Source organism: Pongo abelii, chromosome 1 (genome assembly GCF_028885655.2).
Source record: "Pongo abelii isolate AG06213 chromosome 1, NHGRI_mPonAbe1-v2.0_pri, whole genome shotgun sequence".
In the NCBI taxonomy this organism is placed as follows: Eukaryota; Metazoa; Chordata; class Mammalia; order Primates; family Hominidae; genus Pongo; species Pongo abelii.
In genome coordinates, this window is record NC_071985.2 from 2,537,202 (window position 1) to 2,556,375 (window position 19,174).

Below are 19,174 nucleotides of genomic sequence, written 5' to 3' on the forward strand. Positions count from 1 at the left end.
ACAGTTCCTTTGGATCCCCAAATCTTATGAATTTAGTGTGCTGTTCAAGTGGACCACTGACAAAGCCTGTTATCTCTGAAGAAAAGTTTTCAGACTGGGAACAGTGGTTTACGCCTATAATCCCAACACTTAAGGAAGCCAAGGCGGGAGCATTGCTTGAGCCCAGAAGTTGGAGACCAGCCTGGGCAACATAGTGGTGAAGTGACATCGTTCATCTGGGGTAAAACCCAAGGTTCCTTGTCCCATGCCAAGGAAAATCAAGGACAGAGACACACAAGGAGTGAGGTTAAAAATGGAGGTTTAATAGGTGAAAGAAAGAGAAAAGCTCTCTCCTGAAGAGACAGGAGGTCCCAAGCAGGTCTTCTGGTCTGCAGTGAAGTGCAGGAGGTTTTATAGATGAACTTGAGGAGGTGGTATCTAATTTACATAGAGAACAAAAGATTGGTTGGACAAGATGTGCCATTTGCATAGCATTCAAAGAACTGGTTAGGACTAGGTGTGCCGTTTGCATAGTGCACAAAGAAGCTGGCCGCCCCACCCTAATCTTTTATTATTCAGATGGATTCTCTACCTGGCCAATGCCATGTTGCCTGCTTTTTAACTGTACACGTGGTGACACAAGGGAAGATGGAGCCTCCATGTTGAACATGCCTGGCCCCCAGTAGCTTTTTTCTATCTGCACAGGTGCCGGCAGCCCCCCATGCAAGCTTCCAACTTGCTTACCTATGTTTGCAGCTCAATTTTTCAGGCTGCTCTTTGTTAGAAAAGAAATGATTTGGGGGCTGCTTTTTCTTAAAAGGGAAGCCTTGCTGAGGACTTATTCACCCTCACTGTCTGCCAAATAATTTATTTCTAGCTCCTGTATCATATTTCCCCTCTCAGGAGTGGTAACCCTAACTGCTGTTAGGGGGTGTTGGGCGATGACTCTTTCTGGCTACTTCCTGCTGAAGAGAGGGGCGTTGAGTGTGGGACAGCAGCTAGAGCTCCTCCTGGAGTCGACCTAAGGGTCCTCGGAAGAATGGCATGTCCATGCGAGGTTCCATCTGCAGTGCCATTTGGAGTTTAATAGCTTCTAGGTGAGAAGAAATAATTCAAGTTACTGTATTGCGTATACAAGGTCTCCAAATATTAGTACAAAACACACAAGCAAGAGGGGACTTAAAAAAGGAACTAATCAATTCCATAAAGAAGACTGGAATCCACGTTTTCTCTTAACTCTGTCAATGATTCTAATTTGGTCTTTAAGCACCTGTAGGTTCTCTTCTACTTGACTAGAGATGCTGATCCAGAAGCAGCATGTTTCATTTAAAAGTGCACAGGTAGGCTGGGCACAGTGGCTCATGCCTGTAATCCCAGCACTTTGGGAGAGCGAGGCGGCCAGATCACGAGGTCAAGAAATCTAGACCATCCTGGCCAACATGGTGAAACCTCATCTCTACTAAAAATACAAAAATTAGCCAGGCGTGGTGGGGCATGCCTGTAGTCCCAGCTATTCGGGAGGCTGAGGCAGGAGAATTGCTTGAACCCGGGAGGTGGAGGTTGCAGTGAGCCAAGATTGTGTGTCACTGCACTCCAGCCTGGCAACACAGCGATACTCCATCTCAGAAAAAAATAGTAAAAAAGAAAAAGAAAAAGTCCTAGCTGACTCAGTGGTAGCAAAACCTTCATGCTTACCTGTCGTCAGTAACTATTATTCCTGCTATAAGGATAATAATTAAGCAAAATACTTAAGTGGTTGAGATTCTTCATCCAATATTCCATTCTGGAGGTGTGACAGTATACAGTCCTACTGCAAATAGAGTGAGTATAACAATTCCCGCAAGGGAGGTATAGTAGATAATTTCCATCTAAAATTTTGCTCACCAAGATACAGAATTTCCCTCTGGGGGTCTGTGAAGTTACAAATGTAATCCCCTGGATAATCAAAATCTCTCTGAAAGTACATGTCAAAAAGAAGTTTTAATATTTGATGGCAAATCTCGAGAGGAAAAGTAGAAATGACTGAAGGTATATGGTAAGGTAGGGGTGTGACTGAGTAGGAAGAGAAGCCCTCAGTCATTTACTTATCTGTTATGATTTTCAGCTTAACATCTTCTATTTCTTCACATTTATATCCAGGACGTTCCTCTGAGCTGTCAGGGGTTGCCCTCTTAGCTTTACAGGCTTTGACTTGAGTGTGATGTATCCGGGAGTCGATACCTGTAACTTGTACTGCTGAGGGGGTTAAAAGAAGAACAGTGTAGAGGCTGGGCGCCGTGGCTCACGCCTGTAATCCCAGCACTTTGGGAGGCTGAGGCAGGTGGATCACCTGAGGTCAGGAGTTTGAGACCAGCTGATCAACATGGAGAAACCCTGTTTCTACTAAAAATACAAAATTAGCCAGGCGTGGTGGTACATGCCTGTAATCCCAGCTACTCGAGAGACCGAGTCAGGAGAATCACTTGAACCCGGGAGGCGGAGGTTGCGGTGAGCCAAGATCGCGCCACTGCTCTCCAGCCTGGGCAACAAAAGAGAAACTGTCTCAAATAAAAATAAAAATAAATATAAATATAAGAAGAACTGAATAGGGCCCTTCCCAGCTTGGGCGTGGGGGAGGAGAGAGAGAAGGGAGAGCTTTCGCCAAGACCAAATCCTCTGGGTTAAATAGAAGTGCTCCTGTTTTTGAGGGCTGGGCTTTTGCTAGTTGTGTTCACTGCTGTTGAAAGTGAGCTAGAGGCCGGGTGTGGTGGCTCACGCCTATAATCCCAGCACTTTGGGAGGCCGAGGCGAGCGGATCACAAGGTCAGGAGATGGAGAACATCCTGGCTAACACGGTGAAACCCCGTCTGTACTAAAAATACAAAAAAAATTAGCCAGGCGTGGTGGCGGGTGCCTGTAGTCCCAGCTACTCAGGAGGCTGAGGCAGGAGAGTGGCGTGAACCCGGGAGGCAGAGCTTGCAGTTAGCTGAGGTCGCGCCACTGCACTCCAGCCTGGGTGACAGAGCAAGACTCCGTCTCAAAAAAAAAAAAAAAAAGAAAAAAGAAAATGAGCTGGAGAGTTTACATCCTTAACCAATTCAGAGGTCTCCCAGTCTAATAAGAAATCACTGGTAAGGAAAGGCCATCCATACAGCATTTCAAAAGGGCTCAGACCTAACTTTGAAGGGGTATTTCCTACCCACAGTAAAGTCATGGGAAGAAGAGTGACCCAAGGAAGGTTAGTTTCTTGAGACAGTTTTCTGACGTGTCTTGATAACATCATTGGTCATCTCTACCTTTCCTGAGGACTGGGGTCTCCAAGCACAATGGAGATGATACCGTATGCCCAGTGCCTTTGAGAACCCCTGTGTGATGGCTGCCTTAAATGAGGGGCCATTGTCACTTTTGAGGTACTTAGGCACACCAGAGTGAGGAGTTATTTCGTTAACTCACACTTTTATTACCTCAGAGGCCTTTTCTGTATGGCATGGAAATGCCTCTACCCAGTTAGTGCAAGTATCTACCCATACTAGGAGGTATTGGATGCCCTTCATCTTTGGTATATGAGTGAAGTCTATCTGCCAGTCTTCCCCTTGATAGCTTCCCATCCTTTGGGTTTGAGGAGGAAGGAGCTGCCTGTTGAGGGGATTATTTTTAAGACAGACTTCACAAGCATTAACAACCTATTTGACTGTTTTTAATAAGCTCTCTCCTGAAAACAATCTCTGGGCACACTGATCAGTTATATCCTTTCCCAAGTGAAAAGCTTGGTGAAGGACTTTAAGGGCTTTCCATTGGCTGAAGGTTGGCAAGGGGAGTTTGCCATCCTCTGACTTCAACCGTCCTGAGGGCTGGAAAGTGTACCTTCGAGAGGTGGCCCATTCTATCTCTGCAGGGGAGTACTGAGGCTTAATTTCTCTTATGGAGCCTTCCCAGATTCAAGGGGCTTCAAGTGTGTTGTACCCTGAGGCTTCCTTGCCACTGACTTGGCTGTCTGATCAGCTAACATGTTTCCTTCAGCTACTTCATCTGTTCCCTTCTGATGTCCCTCACAATGCATTGCTGCTACCCCTTATGGAAGGAAAACTGATGATAATAATCTGTTAATTTCCTGATGGTATTTTATAGGAGATCCATTAGCAGTAAGAAAGTGTTTTTCCTTCCAAATGGCAGCATAAGCATGGAGAACTAAGAAAGCATTCTTAGAGGCAGTGTAAATATTAGCTACTGTTCCCTTCCTTAATTCAAGTGCTCTTATAAGAGCTATTAGTTCAGCTAGTTGAGTGCTTGTGCCTGAAGAGAGGGATGCACTTTAATAACACCATTCAGAGTGACGACTGCATATCCTGCCTTACAGACTCCTTGCTCTACAAAGGAACTTCCATCCATGAAAAGGGTCCAGCCTGGATTTTGTAGGGGAGTGTCCCTGAGATCCTCCCTGGCTGCATAGGTCTGTACCACAACTTGCTCACAGTAATGTTCAGGTTCCCCAGTTTCCTCGGGGAGGAAAGTGGTCGGGTTTAGGTGAGGATAAGTTTTCAGTTGGATTGTAGACCCTTCTAACAGCAGAGCTTGATATTTAAAGAGCCATCTGTCTGTTAGCCAAAGGCTTCCCCTAGAAGACAGCAATCCTGCTACATTATGTGGGGGTATAAATAGTTAAGTCATTTCCCAGGGTTGATTGGGTGGCATCTGGTACCAGTAGGGCCACAGCAGCAACTGCTCAGAGGCATACTGGCCATCCTTTAGCCACGAAATCAAATTCCTTACTCAGGTAGTCCACTGGCTATTGAGCTGGTCCTTAGGCTTGCATTAAAACTCCCAGGGCCATTCCCCTGCTTTCTGATACATAAAGATTGAAGACCCTCCCTATGGGAAGGCTGAGGGCAGGTGCCTTACGTAAGGCTTGATTTAGCTGGCTAAATGCCTTTTGAGCTTCAGGTTCCCAGGTTAGGAGATGAGCTTTAGCCACTTAAGTTTCTTTTATGAGGTGATATAAAGGGTGAGCTATCTCAGTGTACTCAGGTATCCATAGTCTGCAAAATCCTCTAATTCCCCAAAATCCTCTTAGTTGCCTGAGGGTTGGGGGAGGAGAAGGAGGAAATGGGATGAATCCTTTCTTCCCCTAATGCTCTGGTCCCTTCAGACACACTAAACCCAGGTACTTCACTGAGGTTTGGCAAAGCTGGGCCTTGGAGTTTGAAACCTTATGCCCTCTCTTGGCTAAGAAATTCAGAAGAGCTTCAGTGCCTCCCTGAGAAGCTTCCTCAATTGGGGTACAGAGCAATATATCATCTACATATTGCAAGACCCTAACCTGAGGATGGGAAAACTCAGAAAGGTCCTTTGACAATGCCTGTCCAAACAAATGAGAACTGTCTCGAAATCCCTGAGGCAGCACCATCCATGTTAACTGGGCAGTTTGGCTGGAGGGATCTTTGAAGGTAAATAGGTATTGTGAGTCAGGATGTAATGGTATACAGAAAAAGGCATCCTTTAAATCTAGGACTGAGAACCATTTAGTTCCTTCAGGTATTTGAGTCAGCAAGATATAGGAATTAGGGACCACTGGATGAATTGGGACTATGGCCTCATTAATGAGGCAGAGGTCTAGAACCACTCTCCATTCCCCATTGGGTTTTTGTACTCCTAATATTGGGGTATTGCAAGGGCTGTTAGAGGGCTTGAGGAAGCCCTTCATCTTCAGGTTATTAATAATGGCTTCTAGCCCTTTCCTGGCCTCTGGCTTTAGGGGATATTGTCTCTGGTTAGGAAAAGAAGTGGGATCCTTAAGGTGGAACTGAACTGGCCTAGCAGTTACGGCTCAACCTATTCTTCCTTGAGTTGCCTACAATTCTGGATTCATATTACCTTCCACCAGGGGGAGACAAAGAGTTTGTCCTGGGGCTATGAGGATGCTGATCCCCATGTGAGCTGAAATGTCTCTACCTAGTAAAGAAGTGGGACTTTCAGGTATGATTAAGAAGTCATGCATAAATAATAGATCCCCCCAACTACAACTAAGAGGTTGAGAAAAATATCAGGTCAGAACCTTTCCTGAGACATCCCTTACAGTTATGCTATGGGAAGAGGGGAAGCCTGGATCAGAGAGGAGAAGAGAGAGGCTGGCTCCAGTGTCCAGAAGGCGGTCCACCTTCCTTCCTTCCTTCAATTTCCAGAACCACTCAGGGCTCCTGTGCTGTAATGGCAGTTTGAGCCACTGGGTCTGGGGGTTTGAACCCCAAGACCCATCAGTCCTGTTGGACCATCTATGAAACTGGTTCTGAACCTGGTGACCTCTGTCTCTGGGGGCAGTCCTTTCTCCAGTGGTCCCTGCCTCAGGCTGGACAGGGTCAAGATGGTTTTTTCTTGCTGCCTGGGTACTCCTTCTTAAAGTGCCCTGACTTGCCACATCAGTAGCAACTAGCATATGCACCTCAGGGATCCTGGACTTTGCAAGCCTGCAAAGCAGCTACTAGAGTCTCTGTCCTTCTCTTGTGCTTCCTTCCTTTCTCTTGGGCCTCCTTCTGATCCCTATTATAAAAAACTAAGCTGGCCACCCTCAACAGGTTCTCCAAGGTGCTATCTGGTCCTATAGCCTGCTTCTGCAGTTTCCTTCTAATATCAGGAGCTGCTTGTGTAATAAACTTCTCCTTTAGGATGAGCTGTCCCTCGACTGAATCAGGGGATAAGGAGGTGTGTTTTATTAGTGCCTGTCATGGAGAATTTAGAGGAATTAAGGTGTTTGGCCCTAGTTCTTTGTAGGCCCTCCAATATGCATGTTAAAAAGTTTTCCTTTTCCATTCTTCTGTGGTGTCATTGGGGTTCCAATCAGGTTTGTCAAGAGGTACTGCCTCTCTTCCTATTGGGAATGATGGTTCTCCATTCTTCCTTTCTTCACTTTCCCTATTTTCTCTTTCCCTTTTTGGCCTACTATAGGAGACATATTGCTCATCTCTGAATTTCTCTGCTGTCTTCAGAGCTGCCTGTTTTTCAGCCGGATTTAGTGTTTGGTTTAGGAGCAGCATAACATTCCTCCATGAGAAGCTAAACACCGGAGTTAAATTTTGGAAAGCTTCTATATATCTATAAGGGCCATCAGAAAATTGACCTAAGTCTTCCTTTATTTTCCTAAGGTACTGCAATTAGAAGGGAACTTGAACCCTAGTGGCATCACCTCCATTGGGCATTTCCTGTAGGGGGAAGTGGGGAGTTTCAGAGGTGGTAGGGCTGAAGGAGCTGATGGCATGGTTGGAGGGGGCCCCAGATAAGGGGGACAACAAGGGCCTGGACACTCAATAGCTGCCTCAGATTGTTCCCCTGGAAGTTACTTCTCCAGTTTTGGGGAATCATTCCCTTTTGGCCCGTCTAATATGACTGCTAAAAAAGCTGAGTCAATTGTGCAATGAAGGGGTGGGTTGCCCCTCCACACCTGTGGGTGTTTCTCGTTAGGTGGAACGAGAGACTTGGAAAAGAAAAAGACACAGAGACGAAGTATAGAGAAAGAAATAAGGGGACCCAGGGGACCAGCGTTCAGCATATGGAGGATCCCGCCAGCCTCTGAGTTCCCTTAGTATTTACTGATCATTCTTGGGTGTTTCTCAGAGAGGGGGATGTGGCAGGGTCATAGGATAATAGTGGAGAGAAGGTCAGCAGATAAACACGTAAACAAAGGTCTCTGCATCATATACAAGGTAAAGAATTAAGTGCTGTGCTTTAGATATGCATATACATAAATATCTCAGTGCCTTACAGAGCAGTATTGTTGCCCACATGTCCCACCTCCAGCCCTAAGGCGGTTTTCCCCTATCTCAGTAGATGGAACATACAATCGGGTTTTATACCGAGACATTCCATTGCCCAGGGACGGGCAGGAGACGGATGCCTTCCTCTTGTCTCAACTGCAAAGAGGACTTCCTTCCTCTTATACTAATCCTCCTCAGCACAGACCCTTTACGGGTGTCAGGCTGGGGGACGGTCAGGTCTTTTCCTTCCCACGAGGCCATATTTCAGACTATCATGTGGGGAGAAACCTTGGACAATACCCGGCTTTCCTAGGCAGAGGTCCCTGCGGCCTTCCGCAGTGTTTGTGTCCCTGGTACTTGAGATTAGGGAGTGGTGATGACTCTTAACGAGCATGCTGCCTTCAAGCGTCTGTTTAACAAAGCACATCTTGCACAGCCCTTAATCCATTTAACCCTGAGTTGACACAGCACATGTTTCAGAGAGCACGGGGTTGGGGGTAAGGTTATAGATTAACAGAACAAAATGGAGTCTCCTATGTCTACTTCTTTTTACACAGACACAGTAACAATCTGATCTCTCTTTCTTTTCCCTACATTTCCCCCTTTTCTTTTCGACAAAACCGCCATCGTCATCATGGCCCGTTCTTGATGGTCGCTGTCTCTTCGGAGCTGTTGGGTACACCTGCAGACTAACAACAGACAAAACAGGCACACAAGGATTAATATGAAATTTATAATCGTAGTACTTCCGATGGTCTTAACCCAAGTGACAGGGTTAAGATTTGCGAGGCCATCAGCAACTCCTGCAATTGCCTCAGTCCTGGCACCAAATTTAAATGGGCTTTTGATGTTTCGAAAATTTGTTCTTTTAATTTGGAAATGTCTAAAGTGAGATTATCTTCTCTTCCCTGTAGATGGTGTCTAACCATGTCCCAGTGATGCTCAGACTCATTATAAATTTGGGGTGTAATACAAAAATCTGACATATTCCAGTCACATTGTAACTGGAAACGATGTTCTAAGCTCATGAGCCTGTCTGCCATCCAAATGACAGTTTGTCTAAGATCATTAATTTGATTTGCCAATTTTTTATCAATACCAGATTGTGAATTCCACAATCTTGTAGAATTCTTTTGCCAATCATTAACAAAGTTTACTGACTGAACAGAAGAGTGCAACGCAACTCCTGCCACAGCAGCCATAGCTGTGACTGCAATTAATCCCATAATCACTTTAATTAAAGTAAAAATGAATCTTTTGGATCTATTTAAAATGCCTTTTAATACTTCAGTCAAAATATGGACGGATGGTGAGGCCTCCCACGGTCGGTCCATGGACACGGGGATCCACACGCCTTCTCTTGCTCTCACCAGCAGAATACGGTGCTGCCAATTAAAAGTTGAATCAATGCAAGTAAACAATCTACAGTTTTCACAGGTTATAGTTTGAGAGTCTGGTTTAATAACTATACTTCCTACAACTGGCATATATGGGGGCTTTACGCAACTTTGTAAAGGAACCGTTAGACTGGAATTTAGGTCAACAGTATAAAATGGCTTACGATCTCTTGTTTCTATAGTTTGATTTCCAGATCAAATCCTAATGTGGTATGAGGCTACAGTAAGCCTCCATAATTCTGGATGTTCAGGACCAGAAACAGGACTTATTATTTTTGGTCTTGGGGTAGAGATTCCTTTTTCTCCCCATTCCCAAGAATAGAAAGACCGTAATTTTTTATGCTTACGTTTGTCTAAACTTTCTGTTAAGTCGCTATCAACAGTTGGACCCACTTGTGCACTTGGACACGACTGAGTTTGTCCTGAGCAATTGTGGTAGAATTGACCTCGAGGTGCCCAATCTATAATAGTTCCGAATTCATTGTTTTGTAATATCACCACACTATTGGCCACACATTCTTCCCAAACTAAAACTTCTACATTTTTTGATCCTTTGGGAATTTCCTTGGGGCAAGGTTTCCCTTTAGGTCTAAATTTTAATGTTCTTTGCTAAGAAAAGTCTTGTAAATAATTTACCCGTGGCCTGAGTGACATCCCGCTTACCATGTGATAAGTGAATCTACTGATGGGACTGACAGTAGGTACTTCTACCAACCAATTTTGGACTGCAGGCATTAAACATCCTGGTGCTCTCCCTAGGCAAATAGGAGGATAATGATACCCAATGGAAATATTTATCATCATCCATTCTTCCTCAGGTTTGGCAGGGCAGCGATCATCTGTGGGGCCAGGTACCCATACACTATCATTAACATATACTTCTATAGGATTGTCCATCCATGTGACTGCCCGAATTAAGGGTGGGAAAGGCACATAGGCCCAGTAGATATAATTAGCTGCAGCTGTTCCTGCAGGCATAGGGAGACTTACCACCGTTGATACAATCATCAATTCTGCAAGCAGCATACTCTCCAGAGTTTGTGTCATCTTTGTGTTCTCTAGACATTTTGTAGCTAACTGCATCAGCTTCTTTAGTTGTGCCCAAGTCAGCGGCTCTGCCTTCTCGGTGGATGGCAACTTCATCTGTTCTTCTGACATCACCATTTTGTTCATCTTGTGAGTCGACAGTGCTCGATTGCGGTGTCTCCATCTCCACGGAGGTGCTTTTCTTTGCATCCCCGATGGGTTCATTGCAGAACTTCAAATGTCTAGTGGGTATCCAAACAGGAAGCTGATTTTCTCCTGGTGAAACACAAGCAAAACCTCTCCCCCACGTTATCACCTTCCCTATTTCCCATGTCTTATTTTTATTATCTTTCCACCAATTCAGTTTTCCTTCATGTGGGCTGTTCTTTTTACCAGTAAGATGTTGTTCTGCAGAAGTAGTAGTCTGATTTCTATAAATGTTTAAAAAATTTAAAGTATAGAGTGCTAGATTAAGTTGCATCTGAGGAGTGGTACACTCCTTACTGTCTCCCCCTTCTTTTTGTTTAACTAGTTGAGTTTTGAGTGTTCTTTTAGTTCTTTCAACTATGGCCTGTCCTTGGGAATTATAGGGAATTCCTGTTGTATGTGAAATTTTCCACTGATTTAAGAATTTTTGGAAAGCTTTACTACAATATCCTGGTCCATTTTCAGTTTTGATTTTTTCTATAACTCCCATTACAGCAAAACAAGATAATAAATGTTTTTTAACATGGGAAGTACTTTCTGCTGTTTGGCAAGTTGCCCATATGAAATGTGAATAAGTATCAACTGTTACATGAACATATGATAATTTTCCAAATGAAGGTACATGCATGACATGTGGGTTTGGATGGCGCAGGCAAACCCAGCCCAGGTCAAAGCCTTCCCCTTGAACCTTCTTTTTATCCCAAGCTCTTTCTGGTCCCTGGAACTCGGCATCCCCTAGGCCCTGGGTGGAAAGACAGGTGAGCCAGATTTCAGATAACATGTCTAGAAGAGTGAGCTCCTACAGCGTGCCAGGCACTTTCCCCACAGGACCCTCTAGCTAGAATAACCAAGGGTCATGGAGAGAAACATATCATTAAATATCAGAAATACAAAAAGGGATACCATTAAGAGTTCCTACAGATACTGAAAAGCTCATTAGGTAATAGTACTAACATTTTTATTCTGATATTCAACATTAACAGTAACTTCCCTCCACCCCTATGTGTATGCCAGGACCACCCTGGTTGGGGAGGGCTAAGGTTAGGGAGCACCCATGGATGCTCTGATGCTGGCCCTGGGCCTCGGGGGTAATAGTGATGAGGAACTGGGTGCAGACATGAGTGGGGCAGCCAGGCCTGGCCAGAGAAGCAACACACAGGTGCACAGACGCGTTTACCCACATACACATGTGCACACACGTGCACACATTGCATGTAGGCATGTTGACGCCTCAGGCAGTGGAGGACGCTGACTCTGGGTCCTGATGACCCGGGCAAGGCCCCATTGTGATGCGTGCCATGACCTCAGAATGTCACTGGTGCTGGTCACCCGCTCGCCCTCCAGCCTGCCTCTGTGTTCCAGAGCAGCTGCCCACACACAGTGCTATCTGTGAGCAGTTCTGTGTTCATGAGAGTTTGCTACATGAGAGGCATAACCCAGCCCAGCTAATTCATCAGAATCAGGTAAGTGTGACATTCTCTCTTCCCTTCATGCTGATTTGGGGACAGTGGCTATGGGGTGGGTAGTGCTGGCCTCTGGGCAGCTGCCGAGGAGGGTCATCCCTGAGCACTCACCAGGTGCCCGTTCTGTGCTGCCCAGGCAGATGATACACATAGGGGTGGAGGGAAGTGACTGCTGCTGTTGAATATCAGAATAAAAATGTTAGTACTATTACCTAATGACCTTTTCAGTATCTGTAGGAACTCTTACTGGTATCCCTTTTTGTATTTCTGATATTTTAATGATATGTTTCCTTCGTCCTCATGGTGGCGCCATAGGGTGGGTGCTGCTCCCAAATGTGCCCATTTGACAGGTGAGACATCTGGGGTAAGAGAGGCGGTAACTGGGTAACCCCAAGAATCCAGATGTGACCCTGGGTTGTGCTCTCACCCCTGCCCTGTGCCGTGCTGGACTTAAGGCCTGACCCCTGTGACCTCCCTGCCCGAGATCCCAAATGTTCCAGATCCCAGTGGGGCAGAGCTTGGCCCTGGCAGAGCTGCTGGGACGGATCCACTGTGGGTGGGGTGGAGGGGAGGGGCCTCAGAATACGTCTGTGCCCTAAGCTGGGTCCTGATGGTCTCTGTGGGAGCCACTGGACACACACAGTTCCCTGTCTGGGAGTGGATGGGGAGCCTTCTGCCTTTGGGCAGTTGTGGAAAATGAGGGAGCCCTGGACGGCTGCCTGGATGGAGACTATCTTCCCTCCTGTTCAAAAGGATACAGGAACTGGGGTTCTCTTCAAGTATTTCTTTCTTGGTCTGGTCCTCTAGAGGCCTCGCCTCCCTTTTGCCCCGAGTGGTCCCAGGAGGAATCGTTCATCTAGGTGTTCTCCAGGACCAAGGACCTAGACTTCTCTTCTTTCTCAGTGACCTGGGAAAATGAAGCCCCCCCACACCCTGTATGGATAGCTCAGAATTGTGGAGTCCACCGTCCCTGCCCCAGAGTCATGGTTTCCACCAGCACAGAGGCTGCTTTGGAGACAATAGATCATTTTCTTCCCCTAAACCAAACACCTTCGCGCTCAACTGGCATTATTCCTAAAGCGGCTTCACTGGTCAGACTGAAGGGCCACGGTAGCCCAAGTGATGAGTGGAGTAGAATGGAGAAGTCGGGAAGTATCTTGTTCTTCATAGAAAACTTGGCAACTTTGTGGTTTCTGAGCGATCCCAGGAGGCTAATCATACAAAGACCTCTGGTCCCTGACCCCAGTCTGCCTCCACATCCCTGGAATCACAGGCCCTTCACCCTCAGCAGGTGGACACCTTTCAACCTGTTGGGGCAGATATGTTCTCATTTCATTGCATTTGGCGACAACAGGATTCTCTGTCCAGGTCCCACTGTTCTCAAGTCCTTGGGAAGGAGCCCACTCCTGCTTAGGGCCTGAGACTCCAGAGACCCGTGCAGGTGTGGGCCCCTGGGTCTGGCCCCTTTTCACCTGGGGGCAATGGTGGAATGGGGGTCATGAGCCACCAGCATCTGGGAGCCCGGCAGGAGTGGCTCAGGTGTTCTCCGAAGCTCTCGGGTACAGTGTCACCTTTGGATGATTTGTCTCGCACGATGGACATGGGAGAGAATGTGGATACCCTCCTGGCACAGGAGTGAGGGGACATCATTACCAAGTAGGAGCAGGTACAGTCGGTCTGCTCCCTGGACGGAGGCCTCTCCCAGTGCGCCCTGGTCAAAGGGTCCTGGGCTCCCCAGGAGCACAGGGTGGTGACAAGTTGACAGCACCCCCAGGCCCTTGCACCTTTTACCTTGGATGCCTCATCCTGGCTCCCTCTGGGCTTCAGGGACGTGGAACTGGGCTGCCAGTGGACATAGAGCCTGGACATGTTAACATCTACAAGATCTCTGATCACCTTGGGATTCTGCAGTGAGTCCTCTGTGCACCTCTCACCCTCTAAAGCACAAATCTCAGCTCAGGGATGGGTTTCGCTTTTAGAAAGGTCTTTCTGAGGCAGGATGTGTCTCCTCAGCTTGGGCCTACCTCTTTTCTAGGGTAGAACTCCTCCCGGGCTCCCCTGCAGATCCAGCCCGTGATTGTTGTTAGGCCAGAGGTGCGTGGCCCATCTAGGGAGTGTGGCTCATCTAGGGAGCAGGTGGGAATGGAGAGAGGGCTAGGTCAGGCCCCTGGGCTCTCAGCAGTTCTGTCTCCAAGTTAGCACAAGAGGAGGCAGGCAGCTTGAGGGTCTGGCCCTGTCCACTTGGACACTATCCTAGTGAGATCCAAGGGTTGTGGCCACAGGGTGTGGGGGCACCTGGTCCAGCCTTGGGGCAGCTGTCCAGCAGGTCTCTGAGGGCCCACCTGCCCTTCTTCTCCTCATTCCCCTAGGGCCACAGCCCTCACTGTCCCCATGCTCTTCCCCATGGACCATGCCATGGTTCCCTCAAGGACCATGCCCTTCCCCATGGGGACAGTGAGGGCTGTGGGCCTAAGGGAATGGGGCAGAAGATGGTCAGGGTCCCCCATTCTAGGCATTCTGGCCAGGCGGGCAGCAGAACTTGTGGCTAAAGGCCCTGGGTCTGGTACTGGGAGGGCATCTGGGGCCAGATAAGAGGAGCCCAGCCTGGAGCCAATCCCTTAGGGGTCACAGGATGGAGAGACAGAGGACCCCGGGGGAGGTGGGATGGGAGTAAGCCCATGGGCTGTGCCACGTCAGAAATGCACCCCAGTGGAGCTGATGGTCTGGGGAGGACAATAGATGGGGTGGGACCGAAAACACCAGCTCACCTGGGACTTCTCAGCAGAGGGAGTCAGTCTGTCCCCAAGATTCTACGTGGCTTTCCGGAGACTCTGCTTCCAGTTGGCTTGGACAGCACAATGGACAGGGGGTGATCGGGGGACTGACCTGGGGCAGGCAGGACAGTGGGGGAGAACGGCCAGGCATCACAAGTTCCCGCTGCTGCAGTGTCTGGGAGGAGGCTGAGGCTGACAGCCAACAGCTCTGATAGTCAGGTGAGGCTGGAGGTGGGGCCGGGAGGCTGTCCTGGCAGTCTGTGGGGCCCTCGGTCACCCACGCCACCCTGGCATCTCTCGAGCAGGCAAGGCAGGCATGAGAACACATCTGGGGAGTCTCACTCAGGGATTCTGACAGGACCAGGGTCGAAGTACGCCCAGGGTGGCTGGAGAGACATTCACGTGCCTTTGGGTTGGACAGGATGGCAGAAATCGGGGAACAAGCAGGGTGTGTGGCTCAGGTGCAGGGAGAGGCAGGTGGACGACAGGAGGTCATCCCCTGCGAGGACCTTGGGATTGTTGGGTGGGATGGGCCCCGGGTGCACCAGGCAGGTCTCAGGCCAGGCACCCTAGACCCCAGCAGGGTGATGCGGTCACTCCCTGAGGGACTCCCATCCGGGTGCGGCCACCCACCTGGGCAGCAGCCGTCCCATCTCAGAGCTGATATTTTTCAGCTCCAGCAGAAAGCACCACCTCCAGTCCAGGAGGGGCAGCCCTATTGTGCAGCCCAACCATCGCCCCACACCAGGGGCCCCTAGTGGCCCTGGCCAGGCTGGCCCTGAACTCCGTCTTCTCCCAGGTCGTGGACCCTCCTGGGACTCAGCCCCACAAGGCCCTTGTCCTCTCTTCCCTGTGGCTTCTCCTGAGCTGAGACCTGGGGTGGATGGGGACAGAGCCAGTCCTTTCTAGAGGTGGACTCCTGGACCGGATGGCTCCAGGCCCTGTGCAGGTACTCAGCTCTGTCAGGTGCCTTACAGTGAGACAGAGCTGCCCCCATCAATGCCCTGGAGGTGAAGGTAAGAGCCTGTCCCCGATGCTTGGAGAGCTGGTCTAGGGACAGGGGACTCAGCGGGTAGTCGGTGAGGCAGAGGAGGCAGCGGGCCTGGGTGGTGGTGGGTGGGAGCAACATGCTGTCACTGGGAGGGGCAGCTGTCCTTGCTGGACCTGACCCCAAGTCTCTGTTTCTCTGGCAGTTTGCCGAAATTTCAAAGTGAGAACAACAGTCGTGGCTTGGGGGTGGCTGCCCGCTTGTGTCAGGACCCCACCTAGAGGCCGTGACCTGACCTAAGACTGGTATGTCTGTGGCCCGAGGATGGCATGTCCCAGGGTCACAAGGCCAGCCAACTGGCGCTCACTTGCTCAGAGGGTCTCAGCCCCCAGGGTCTGCCCTTCCCTCGCTCCTTCCAGCTGGGGCCCATTAGGGCTCCAGAACCCAGGACCCAGCATCCATGGGCCACTCTGGGAAGCGTGGCGGCTCCACTAACTCCAACATGCCTCATTTGACAGCAAATGTGACAGGACATGAGACACATGGAAAAGTGGCTGAAGATGCTGGGAGAATGGCAGAAATATAGGAAGAGCAAGAAGGTAATGTGGAGAGGGAGAGGCCTCCAGAACCACTGTCTGCAGAGTCAGGGGGACAGGCACCCTTGGCTGTGGCCTGGCACCATCTGCCTCTCAGAGAGCGGGTAGCACCCTGTCCTCACTCAGAAGACAGCAGGCCTGGTCGCCAGCTTTGCTGCCCATTCGTGCACCTTGCTGAGAGGGAATCTGATGCCAGGGCTGGGGCCACCCTAGATCAGGGCTAGGGAAGCCTCCTGGTGAAGGAACAGGTGCAGATCAGAGTTCAGATTCTGAGTGCTCACCCACTCTTTCAGCCCTGGGAGGAGAGACCCTGTCCCAGCTTGACCTCACACCTATGGAGGAATCATGGGGCCAAAACCAGAGACTTCCAGAATCCTTGGGCTCGGTCCTTGCTGGGGTCACCCCGTGGCCTGTGTCACCAGATCAGTTGTCTGCCAGAGTGTACAAAGGCATTCTCCCAAAGGTCCGGGGCTGGGTGTGGTCAGTCCTGCTAAACACTGAGGAAGCCAAGCCTGAGAACCCTGGGAAATAGGAGGTATACTCAGCTAGAGCACAACAAACAGGCCAGGCTGCGTCAGGAGCCCAGGTCTCCAGCTGGAGGGAATATCGAGCCCAGCTTATCGGGGGGCTGGAGTGGTCAGAGGCATATCCTGGGCAGATGGTGACATAGGCACCACAGACGAGCTCAGCTCTGGTGACCCTCCCTGGCTTCAGAAACAAGCCAAAAAGCAGCTTTCTGCAGAAGGAAACCTTCCTTTTTTCCCTCCTTCCAGAAGTGCTGACTGTGGGCTGACTGCCATCTGGGGCAGGGGTCCTTCCATCTGTTCTGAGGCTGCTTCCTCCTCCTGGCCATGCCCTACAGGTCATGAAGGAAAAGGGCAAGAGGTCCTCTGAAAACATCCACCAGATTGACCTGGATGTCAGCCGGACACTGAGGAATCACATAATATTTAGGAAATGATATGGCATCAGGTAAACCTATGGGGGCCACAGGGTCCCAGCAGAGATGAAGTGAACCAGAGGGGTGGAGACTTCCCAGGAGCAAAAACCAGGTTCACCCAGGAGGGATGACGGAGCTGCCAAGGGCTCTCCTGGCCCAGGGAGCAGCCGGCACCAGGCACTGAGCACCTCCCAGGTTGCAAGCCCTGGGCCAGGCTAGAACATGTGGGGCCAGAACCCAGGAGGATCCTGAGGAGACAGAAGGCAGCAAACAAAATCATGCACAATGGTGAAAAGTGCTCTCCCTGACCTACGGGGACCCATGGGTTGGGGGCAGCAGGATGGAGGGCTGGTGAACCTCCCCTGGCAACACTGACAGTACCAAATGCTGGGGGCGGGGGGATTCAGGGCCCCGGAGACTCTCATCCGCAGCTGGTGGAAATGTGACATGAACAGCCACTTTGGAAGCCAGTTGGGCATCACTTGCAAAGTTCAGTGGACTCAAACCACACATGCCCGAAGGGTCACAGACATTGAACCAACTGATTTGAAAACTGACATCCACATTGTAGAAAGCAAAAAGTTCCTCTTCAAAGTTTCCCTTCTTGTTAAAGAATAAATCATAAGTGTTAGAAATAACAGTTTCCTGTAAAGACTAACTTCCTTCCAGCCTCCTTGCTTTGTGCTAATAGCTCTTTGTTAAGCCCTATCCTATGTAGCTGTTAGATATAAAGGAATAAGTACATTCTATGCCCTTGTACTTTAATCAAGATTATCTGTGCTGGACGTACTCACAGACAGGTCCCAGCTCGAAGCCTATGCCCCTTCCTTATTTGGGAATGTTATTACTTTTCTAAGTCTTTTCATAAACAGCTTCCTCTTTTCCTTTGTTCTCCATTGCTTTTACCTATTTAGAGACATTTTAAATTATTAGCCAGTCAGGTTTAGTTTAGATTGTGTGGTCTGGCTCCAGCCAATGGAGACAGGACACAGTAGCAGGGACAAGCTGCATAAAGGATAAAAATTGCTTCCCTCCTTTATTCAGGTGCACTCTCTCCATTGTTCCATCTGCAAGGAGCACCCTTTCTGCAGAAGGTAAAATTGCCTTGCTGAGAAAACTTTTTGTCTAAATGCTGATGTTTCCTTGTGGTACTGAGGAACAAGCATTCTGTTTCTAAATAAACATTTTACTTATAACACACATGAAACGTGCATGCCCCATTCACTGCTTGATTCGTTGTCACTCACACACAGAGGCCATGGGGACAACCTTCAACACGGGAATGGGGAGAGGATGGGTGGCCCTCCTTTCAAAGGGAAAAAGACTCCGTGACAAAAGTGAACGAGCCACTGATGCCCGCATGAACATCAGTGAATCTTAGTTGCACTTTGCTAAGGGAAACAAACCAGACCCAACAAGCTACCGCTGTAGGGTTCCAATTAATAGGCCATTCTGGAAAAGGCCAAATCATAGGGACAGAAAACATGTTGGGATGGCCAAGGGCTGATAGACTGGGAAGAGGTTGGCTACATAGGGGACACTCTGGAGACTTGGAGGATGAAGGAATCGCTCCAGGAGGGGCTGGAGTGGTGGCCAGGAGACTCTGCACATTGGTTTAGAACCATGGAGGTACTGTACACCCCAAAGACTGAACTGGTGGGTGTGCAAACTGAAAAAATAAAAATCAGAGTGTGATCAGTCAACTCACTGTACAGCTGGGATATCTGCATTTCACAGATGTGGATTTTACTGAAACTTTTTTTTTTTTTTTTGAGACGGAGTCTTGCTCTGTCACCCAGGCTGGAGTGCAGTGGCACGATCTCAGCTCGCTGTAAGCTCCGCCTCCCAGGTTCACACCATTCTCCTGCCTCAGCCTCCTGTGTAGCTGGGACTACAGGCGCCCACCACTGCGCCTGGCTAATTTTTTGTATTTTTAGTAGAGACGGGGTTTCACCATGATCTCGATCTCCTGACCTCGTGATCCACCTGCCTCGGCCTCCCAAAGTGCTGGGATTACAGGTGTGGGCCACTGCGCCCAGCCTGAAACATTTCTTAAACAACCAAGGCCCTGAAGAGTTTA

At 49.0% G+C, this 19,174-nt stretch overlaps 1 protein-coding gene and 1 long non-coding RNA gene across 6 annotated transcripts; one reads left to right on the top strand and one right to left on the bottom strand.

Annotated features, from left to right (window-relative positions):
* Positions 1-7,476: 7,476 nt before the first annotated feature.
* On the bottom strand, positions 7,477-11,155 carry LOC129058155 (endogenous retrovirus group K member 16 Rec protein-like). Of its 2 annotated transcripts, none has more exons than XM_054549939.1 (2): positions 10,091-11,155; positions 7,477-8,392 (listed from the first exon to the last, which is right to left on the bottom strand). In XM_054549939.1, exons 1-2 carry the CDS (start codon positions 10,349-10,351, stop codon positions 8,336-8,338), a joined length of 318 nt encoding a protein of 105 aa, XP_054405914.1. In that variant the 5' UTR covers positions 10,352-11,155; the 3' UTR covers positions 7,477-8,335. The 2 variants fall into 2 exon arrangements, with proteins under 2 accessions (XP_054405914.1, XP_054405921.1); XM_054549946.2 differs by lacking the exon at positions 7,477-8,392 and adding an exon at positions 9,764-9,855.
* A 525-nt stretch (positions 11,156-11,680) lies between these two features.
* Positions 11,681-18,314, top strand: LOC100438534 (uncharacterized). Of its 4 annotated transcripts, XR_008523060.2 has the most exons (5): positions 11,681-11,796; positions 13,832-13,890; positions 14,579-15,863; positions 16,077-16,157; positions 16,928-18,313. It is a non-coding gene; the product is annotated as an uncharacterized LOC100438534 (long non-coding RNA). The 4 variants fall into 4 exon arrangements; XR_008523059.2 differs by having other exon boundaries at positions 11,691-11,796; positions 13,832-15,863; positions 16,928-18,314; XR_008523056.2 differs by lacking the exon at positions 11,681-11,796 and having other exon boundaries at positions 13,733-15,863; positions 16,928-18,311.
* The last annotated feature ends 860 nt before the right edge of the window (positions 18,315-19,174 follow it).